The sequence below is a fragment of the Protopterus annectens genome, chromosome 5.part0 (assembly GCF_019279795.1).
Source record: "Protopterus annectens isolate FY-2018-M chromosome 5.part0, PAN1.0, whole genome shotgun sequence".
Taxonomy (NCBI): Eukaryota; Metazoa; Chordata; order Ceratodontiformes; family Protopteridae; genus Protopterus; species Protopterus annectens.
The window spans coordinates 1,194,147,044-1,194,156,717 of record NC_056735.1 but is presented as its reverse complement, the minus strand read 5'-3'; the positions used below and the strand labels follow the sequence as shown (position 1 = coordinate 1,194,156,717).

At 38.4% G+C, this 9,674-nt stretch overlaps 1 protein-coding gene across 1 annotated transcript in view; it reads left to right on the top strand.

Moving 5' to 3' along the window:
* Nucleotides 1–9,674, top strand: part of HADH (hydroxyacyl-CoA dehydrogenase) — a 625,146-nt gene that overhangs the window by 177,226 nt on the left and 438,246 nt on the right. The window contains exon 4 of the mRNA XM_044071062.1: nt 5,023–5,149. Within this exon, the coding sequence (XP_043926997.1) occupies nt 5,023–5,149 (127 nt within the window). The remainder of the gene's footprint in view (nt 1–5,022; nt 5,150–9,674) is intronic.

The window sequence follows — 9,674 nt, the reverse complement described above, 5'->3', positions numbered from 1 at the left end:
TTTTATAAAAGTTATGAAATGCATAAATTAGTTTTTAAAGTAGATTTATACTATTTAAACTTTTGTGAAATAGTGAATAAAGGGAAGACCATGACCAAGCAATCCATTAAGGAAGGGCCGTCTTAGCAGATTAACTGACACAGCAAGAATGTTAGTATCATGAACATTTTTCATATCTGGTTTCTCTGTACAGCATGTCTCCCATCCTTTAATATAGCCCCCATTCTTAAGGACTCTTTCATACCTTGTGTAGCTTTGTGTAAGAGAGAATATATTGTAAAATGTTATGTATATATAATTTTTTGCCTCCCTGATGGACATAATTCCTTTAGTTATAAAATTATTAAAGAGGTGTTTTCAACGTGATTAATAGGCAAGTGAAACAGAATCAGTAAAATGTTTAAATCTGTTTTCTTTAACCCCTGATTTTCTGAATAAGCACATGATTTCTGGATTTGACAGTAGGACACCAAAGAAGTTTCCTCCAGCAAACAAGCTAGTCGAAGATCCTTAAAATGCAATTTCCGTGCTGTGCAGTTTTGAGAAGGGTACTCAAGCTGCTTGTATATGTAGCAAGCAAGATATAATTTACAGCAGTGTAGAAGCAGATGCCTTGAGCTTGGTTTTTATTTTGCCAGGAGTGAAAATGGCATCTGCGCAGGTGAATTCGATGAAATGGGACAAGTATCAACCTATTTATCCTCTCCTTTCAGTCCTGCACTATATTTTTCTCACAGTTGTAATCCTGCAGACCTCCTAGAATAGATTAGTTTAATTAGACATTTTCTCCTTGCCATTATATTGCCATTATGCATATCAAAGCCATGGTATTCACAGAATATTTTGCTGGATTTTCTTTTTTGTCCCATGTATTAGTAGTTTTTCCTCCCTGTCTCTCCAAGGAGATGACTACTTTCTGGCTATCAGCTGACCTTGCATCAGGAACTAATTATACTTCTAGATGTTCCAGTCTTGGAACTGTAAAACAGATGGAGACGTTATTGCCATTTTTTTGGTCTCTCTGCTCTCTCCTCATTCCTTGGTACCTGCCAGTGTGAAAGATTTGCGGTTTAGTGGCAAAAGAAAAGGTGATCTTGGTGCAGAGCTAAAGAAACAATTGATCTTCTTCAATGAAACTGCAGATTAAACTCTTAAAATTTCATTTTTTTTTCATTTAAGCTGTACCTTTTCTCCAGTTTTTGTTTTTCTCTTTGCTGACTGAGGTCATGCAGTTTTAAATGGCCACAATGTTCAACAAATGTCAGATAAAAAAAACTATTCCCTCTGCCTTTTTGTATCGGTGTTTGAATGGTGTATTCTACTGGTTTGATTTTTTTTTTTCTTGATAAGTTATTTTGGGTACTTACGTATTATCACTATCACATTTTTAACCTCCTGTAGTTAGTAATGTTTTTGCGACACGACTACATAATTATATACAATCATAAGTAATATATATTTCTGTACAAGTACAAATGAGTGGGTAAACGTCCACGTAGTACTCTTTCACATTGCTTGGAAAAGAGGGATCAGAATAAGAAGCGCAAGCAGGAGGTTGTCAACCACCTGCAAACGGACAACTGTCATCAAGCGCATTGTTTAAAACATGCAGCCTACAACCATTCTTTGTGCCACTCTGCCCAGAAAAGTAGGGAAACTGCGATCCTCTAAGTGTTTAACTTGGTTGTACTACTTTTAAAACGAGCTTCCTAAATCAACCCTTGAGAAAGACTTCTGATTATGGAGCCTTCAATTACATGTCGGTTGCATCCATTAAGTCCAAGAAATGCTAATTTTCTTCGGACAATCTGATGTCTGTACTCACTACATATGGCATGACTCTGTTTTGCTTGAAAGTCAAGCTACTTCATAGATGTTTTCTTGCACTTAGTGCACGTCAAATTGCGGAGCAGAAATGACTCCAGAATTGTTGCTAATATAGCAACACTCACTCGCTCGGATCTTGTCTGCGAGTAAACGATGTAAGTTAGTAAGTGTTTTCAGCCCCAGAAGGACAGGCACAACTTTATTTCTCAGAAATTTAATGTCTCTAACAGTATTCTGCTGCGGAATTCAGGCTTACTGCATGTAAAAGTCAGCAAAGGTTTTAGGCGACTGACAATGTTTTTAATTATACGGGGTTAGAAATGTGGTTGCGATAATACGCAAGTACCAAATTTTGTATATGATTATGTTTTTACTTTGACTAGCATAATAATGCCTGTGCTGTTGATTAAAAGTTTCATAGGTTGGTACTAGGCTGTTAGCCCTAGGGCCTATACAAGCCTAGTCATAACAATTCCCCTGGCTGTTTCTTCCCACTATATTTACTTCCCTGGACCCCTATCTAGCAGGCTGCTTGACGTGATCCCTGGGGTGAATTTCCTACCTCCCATCCAATCGTCAAAGTTCCTTTTGAAGAGGGCCAAAGAGGCTCTCTGCTTGACATGTATGGGCAGTCTGTTCCAGAGTCTGGGGAGTCTCTGGGTCAGGTACCTATCCCTCCGACATGTTTTGTTCATTGTGATGACCAGGTTTAGATCCCTGGAGCATGTGGCTCTGAGGGATTAGGATTTATTTAGAGTCTAGCATGTCCAACAGCTGTGGGTTTGACATGGCCTTGTATGTTAAGCAGAGATCGCCTCCGAGTAGATGATATGAGACAGAGTATAGCTGGAGTTTTTTAGATGGTCAGCATATAAGGCATCTGCTTTAGGCCTGTGATTTTTTTTTTAGTGCGGTATTTCTGTGGCCTTTCCAGTTGTTGCAGATGCTTTGAGAAGTATATACCAAAGGGGGCGTTGTGTTCCATAATAGGTCCAATGAGGGATGAGTACAGTGGGACAATGACCTCCTTTCTTCTGGATGCAAAGCCCTTAGTGATGAGGTGTGCCACATAGAAGGATTTCCTGACTGTTGTGGCGATGTGGTTATTGAAGGTGAGACCACTGTCCACCTCTGTCCCTAAGTCTCATCAAACTTTTGGTGTTCAGCGTACTGACACCTATGTGGTAAATCACGGGTGCATGTTTTTTTCCCAAAGGGGATAACTATACATTTCTTGGCATTGAGCTTGAGCCCATGGCTCTGGCAGCAACCATCTGTTTCTTTAAGGCCCTTTTGTAGAATATCCACATCATTTGGGGATTCAGTAATGCCTCCCAGTTTGCAGTCATCTGCGAACTTTGTTAGCCAGAGTCCCTTAGTGTTGGCCTGTATTTCAGAGAAGTAGATGCCAAACAAGAGTGGTCCCAAGACTGATCACTGAGGTACTCCACTTGTCTGGAGCTGGATTTGGAGTCCGATACTTTTACAGTGTGGGTTCTCTCAGTAAGCCATTGGCAGCGGATTAATGCCCAGCTTAATAAGTTTATCTGATTCCAGAGTGCCTTGGAGAGGTCCAGATACTGTGTGGACCGCCTTACCCTCGTCCACAGCTCTGAAGACTGATTTGAAGAAGTCAGTCAGGTTCAGGAGACAGGATCGGCCCTTCACAAACCCAAACTAGATGGGGTCCAGTGTTTGAAGGTTGCCATTGTCTTTGTTTATAAGTTCCATGATAAAACGTTCCATGGCCTTGCAGATCAGGCTTGTCGAACTGATGGGGCGGTAGTTCCCAGGATCCAAGGTGGATCCCCCTTTGTGGAGTTGAATAACTGTAGCTGTGCGCCACTCAGTGGGCACGAAGCCTGAGGTGAGGCTGTGATTAAACATGACCGTTAGGTGAGGTGCCAATTAATTTTGCAGTTCATGTAGTACAAAGCCCAGGATGTCATCTGGTCCCATGGATGCTGTATCCTTAGCTTTGGAGAGTGCGAGTTTTACCTGTGTGGCCGTTATTACCAGAATTTGGCAATCTTTTGGTACTGAGATGGATCCTTTAGGGGTGGGGGGTGAAGTTGGCACTGAATCGATCTGCCAGGGTATCGGCAATGTGCTTGGGATCAGTATATTTAATGCCATTCTGTTGTACCTCAGAGCAGATCTGAGCATTGCCATTTAGATTCTTGACATAGCTATAAAATGCCTTGTGGTTGTCTTTGGAATCTTTGGCAATTTTATTTTCGTAACTAGCTTTGGAGGATTTTATGAGGGATCTCAGCTTCTTACTGAGGCTTGTAAGGGAGTTTTTTGCATCCTGGTATTTTCTCCTTTTCTGCAACAGTTTCTTCCTTTTGTTGTAAAGTTTGTTTATAGCAGGGGACCGCCAGATTGGCTTCCTTTTTTGGAGGAGAGTGTCTTGGTTGGCTTCCTTTTTTTGGAGGAGAGAGTCTTGGTTCTGTTTGGGATGGTACGATTCATGCACAAATGGATGTGCTCGTACGGTGCCTTAGTGTAGGATTCAGCAGTCTAACTTTTCAAAAGTTTTTTTTTTCTTTGGGGTTATGATTATTTGAGGTGATTGAGCAGGATTACAGCAAATTGTTTCTTTTGCATTTAAGTCATGATTTTGGTTGATGTATTGTCAGGTTTGGTTTGGGAGACCAATACTTTGGAAGTGAATGCTACTTCTGGCCTTTGCTTTTGCACAGTGATGTCTTTCCAGAAATGTGTAGTTATGGTAGTGGGAGCAGAATTCTGTTAACCTTCCATGTCTGCACGACTGGCTTCTGGAAAATCCATGTCCCTTAACCTGTATTAGCATTCCTATTTTAAAAGATACATGACCGTTACAGATAACAGGACCGTGTGAACTGTGCTACTTCCTAGCATGGGTATCTTAATTGTGGGGGTCACCTTGTGCAATCGGTACTTGGTGAAATCGTCCTCAAAACTCCATCATCCAATGTACCTTGTTGAAGTTCCCAAAGAGAAGGCATCACTATGAGGGTGATCCCACCATTTATTTTTGGAAGGCAGGTTTTATTCCTTTATAAGTAGGATTGGCTTGAGTGAACTTGAAGCCATCTAAATGCAGAAAATGCTATAGCAGGTTTATTAGACATTTGTGTGCTGAATAATTGTTTCTTGTAAGATCTATGAAGCAGAAATGACTCTTGTCATTTTTTTCCTTTTCGCTAGGCAAACAATATTTGCAAGCAACACATCCTCTCTGTCAATTACAGAAATAGCCAATTCAACTACTAGACAAGACCGGTTTGGTGGTCTTCATTTCTTTAACCCAGTGCCTGTCATGAAACTTGTGGAGGTAAGCCTTTTGTTCCTGCATATGAGGGTGACATACCTGAAATACAATTGTTTGCTATATCTTTCAGTAGACAGAATTTATCTTGTATACTTTTTCTCTACTTATATTTAGGAACAAGAAGAGATGCTTCTTTCCAAAGTGAAATAAAGTTGTTATTAATAGATGTAGACAAATGCCAGCATTAGAATTGATGGTGCTGCTTGTTAATATTACTCGTTAAATTATGTGGCAGACCTCAGCTGTCCTCTGATGGTCCTCACTTTACCAGGAGTGATGTGGCTATTTTCCTGCAAGGAACAAGGGTCATTCCTTGCCCCTTGCCAACAACAGCATCCTTTGAGAAGGTTGCATCATGCTTCTGTTTCTGAGAACAAACAAGAATTTAGACTACTTATGAGAAGCAATGCTGTGCAGTTTAATGCATCAGGTAAGATACCAAGGAAAACTGATAGTTGAGTTGGGACTGGTGTAGGGGAGTTCATGTCTACAGAAAGATTCCAGCTTTTAACAGATCTTTGTTTGCTTACTCTCTATGATTCATGACAATGAAAATTAACTAAATTTTGTTGTTTGTGTTGCACCTTTTTGTTTTACTATTGATTAAGAGCAAAGTGTCACAGTTTTGATGTTCTGTATATGTCGTCTTTGTTTGTCCTCTTTATACATGGCCCGTAGCTGTTATAGCTGTGTTACTTTTTCAGGTAGATATGCAGGATACAAGGGGGTAGGTCTGGTGTGAGATGCAGCAAATTTAGCTACAGATTGTACTTTAAACTTTTAATGGTATTTTTGAGCTTAACTGTTGTCCGGGACACTGACTTTATTTTATTTTATTTTACATTTGTTGACCGGGCTAGTCTAGCTGGAGATATTTCCATTTTCAGTAGAGGCCCGGGGAGAAAAGCTCCACAGAGAATACATAAAGAAAAACATCATAGTGTTTGTTAGAAAGTTAGTAAAAGACAAAAACTAACAACTCTACAATTTAATATTATTACTAAATGAATTAATTACTACCACACACAGTTGCAGTCCAAAAAACCTTATACAAAGATAAAAAATACTTTGTATGATAAAGGTACAAAATTAATTAATTACTACCACACACAGTTACAGTCCAAAAAACATTATACAAAGATAAAAAATACTTTGTATGATAGATACAGGATAGGAGGTAAGAGAAAAGAGAGCCAAGAATGAGGGAAGTTAGAAGGGATTAGTTATGGAAAAGAGAGCAAGTAAGACAGTCAACAAGCAAAGAAGTATTAGGAAGACAAGTGGGAGTAGAAGAAGAAAGCCAAGTGGAGGATAGAGTCAGCAAGAAGTAGGAGGTAGTTTTAAAGTTGAATAGAAGTAGTGGAAAGTTAATCAGGTTTACTACAGGAACAAAGCCAGTGATTTTGGAAGTGCAGTTTAATGTTTTGTTTGAAAAGAGGCAATGATGTAATCTTTGTTATGTTGCTAGGTAATAAATTCCATTTTGTACCTACCGAATTGGTAAAGGAGTCACCAGCAGTGTTATTTGATTTTATAGAACTAGTCAAGAGTTTACTAGAAGAGCGGAGAGAGTTAAGATTGTTATAGGGGATTATGAGTTTTGAGAGTATAGGGGTGTTCTTTGGTTGGTACAGTATTTTATGGGCAATAGTGAGTTGTTGGATTGCAAGATAGTTCTGAAACTCTAGCCAGCCTAGTGGTTTCAAGTTAAGACAGTGATGGGTTCTGTAGGGGTTACCTGTAGCGAAGCGGGCAATGTTATTGTAGCAGGTTGCCAATTTGGTAAGGTTGGTTTTCTTGAGGTTGGTAAAGATGGGAGAAGCATAAAGAAGAGTAGAAATAAGATGGGAGTGAGCAATCCTAGTTCTAGTTGAAGGCGTAAGAAATGGTCTATTATGTCTATTAAAATTAAATTCCAGTTTTATGAGATGAAATGTGTGAATTAAAATGTCTGACAGAGGACTAAAGCTGTGAACTATTATTGAGCTGCTTCCTGTACTGGGAATACAGGGTTTGATTCTCGACAACTTCATTTGCCTACTTTGTTACTCTGAGCAAGTCACTTTTCCAGACTGTGCTTGTGGGCTGCCCCTGAAAAGGGACAGTTGTGTCTATTGCGTTTATGCAGTCAACAAATGGGTTAAAAATAGATTTTAGGTACTTAATAAACAAACGAACAGCAATATTACAAGTAGTAAATATATGAAGAAATTCAAGTTATAATGATTGATTGCTGTGGCCTTTGACAAATTCCATGAAAGTCCAGTGTTTTCCCAGTACTCTGTCCGTCTTTGGACTTTTCTGGGAAGAAACGGTAACGTTTTATCAGATTTTATGCAAATTTTGGTGCAAAATATTTATTTTTGCATTTGTTTTGTGGTGCTATAACTTGTCACCATGATTTACATTTTGCTAAATTTGTGTGTTTAACTTAAATTTAATTGGAGATGAGTTATAGTATTGGAGTAAAGTAACCAAAGTTAATAATATGACTAATGCTTCTGTTTTCATTATTGTATTTTAAGCTGCAGGAAAAAAATCCAGAATTTGGTTTGAGTGAGCATTTCTTAAAATGTTGGATTTAATGAACTTTGGCATTTTGAATCCAATTACAAACTCTTGTTGGCTGATGCATGTTCGGGCAGCATTTGGTTCTGAATAGTAATAAGCACTGACTGACATCTACAGTTTCATAATTTGCAGTAATAGTTTATTCAGTGCTTATTCGTGCAAGATGACAGTTAATGTAGTTATTTATGTAGCCGTCTGGAGAAGGATCAGAGTGGTCTTAACCTTTGTTAAACAGCCTTAAAAGCTACTGATTACTGTCTGCTGCCACAAAATAAGGTAGCATTGTTCTTGCAAGATTTTCAGTGAGTGATTTGCAGTAAAAGAGTCTGAAAAGAAGCATGTCCATCCTTCATGACAGCAAGATTTCTTACAATCAAGCAGCAAGTAAAACTTTCCTGTCCTGTAACCATCATCTCCTGTTCCTTAATGCACTTCTGGCCTAAAGTTTTCCATATTTTCATTCTCCTCCCTCATGTTTAACAAGAAAGATGGTTCCAGCCTACTGCTCTAATATTTTGCAAAAATTTAGTATTTGTCCAAAAGGAAACCTTTCAGATATATTTCTTTTCCTCACTTTTGTTTTTTTCTTCTCATCTTTGTAATGTTCATTTTGGAGGATCTCTTACACTTTTTTTCAGTTCTCACATGTGAAGTTTATTATTGTTGTTGTTGTTATTATTATTATTATTATTATTATTATTATTATTATTATTGTAGACTCCCTCTTATCCAGCCTGTCTCTAAACAGACATCAAATTTCTGCTGTAGTCCTAGCAAAATACAACATAGAAGAACAATACTTCTCCTACTCTGGGCTAAATAATTACAGACATTTGAGTTTTATACTTGGCATGCATTTTTCTAATGAATATTAACACAAATCCTGTTATTCTAGCTGATTTGTAACCTATAAATATTATTTTGTATGCCTTTTTCTGATGCCATTAGTTTATCCAGCCTAAGGTCCTGTCCCAGTGAGACCGGATAAGAGGGAGTCTACTGTATTATTATTTATTTTGTACCTAGGCCAACATGGAATGCTCATTTATTTGGCATTTGTTTACCAGGAAAGTCTTACTGGGTCATGAGGTACCCATTTTCAGTGGAGGCCCGGGGAGAAAAGCCGCAGATACACATGGTTAACAGAATGAAAAATTAGACATAAAGTCATAACATTTAAGCACAAATATGAAAACAACAAATTAGTTTGTCAGAGTAAAACTCAACAGACATAATAAAATCAATGTTCAAGCATACATTATATGGAAAGCTTGATAATAGGAAGATGTAGCAGTATTTGCATAATAGATAATTATCATAATGATTATTAGTACTCTAGAGGGCATGAAATATGCTAACAGATTATACTGCTGAAGGCATTGAATAGTAAGAGTAAAGAAGGCTAGGTTGGGATAGAGGGGATACTAGGAATAGTTGTGGAAGAGGTGCGAGTGTAACCTCGGGGAGTATGTGTAGAGGAAGGGAGGTTAGGGTAAGTTAGTACTGGGGACAGAGAAATTAGAGGTAGAAAAACGTGTAAGAATGGGTCTAATTGACATTACCGAAATGTCAGTAGACCAGCTTTCATATCACAGAGACAGCAACACCAAAAATCCACAATTGCCAACACATAGCAGACTATCAAAAAAAAAAAAAATGACCCAATAACATGCAATGAACCTCTCACGTAACCCATCAACAAAATACAAAAACTCATCCAATGTAAGCACTGCCCTGTTAAATAAAATGAACTACACAACTACCTAACTCTCATCCAGACCTCGTCCACAAGCCAATAGCTGCTTTGAAAATAACAAATCCCACTGAATATTTACGCAGGTGCCCTTCAAAAATATTCAGTGGAGATTTGTTAAAACAAAAGTCACAAACACTTTAATTTAAAATGTTATGTTTTTGTAGGGGAGTGCCCCCCCCCCCCCAAACCCCCTGCTAATTA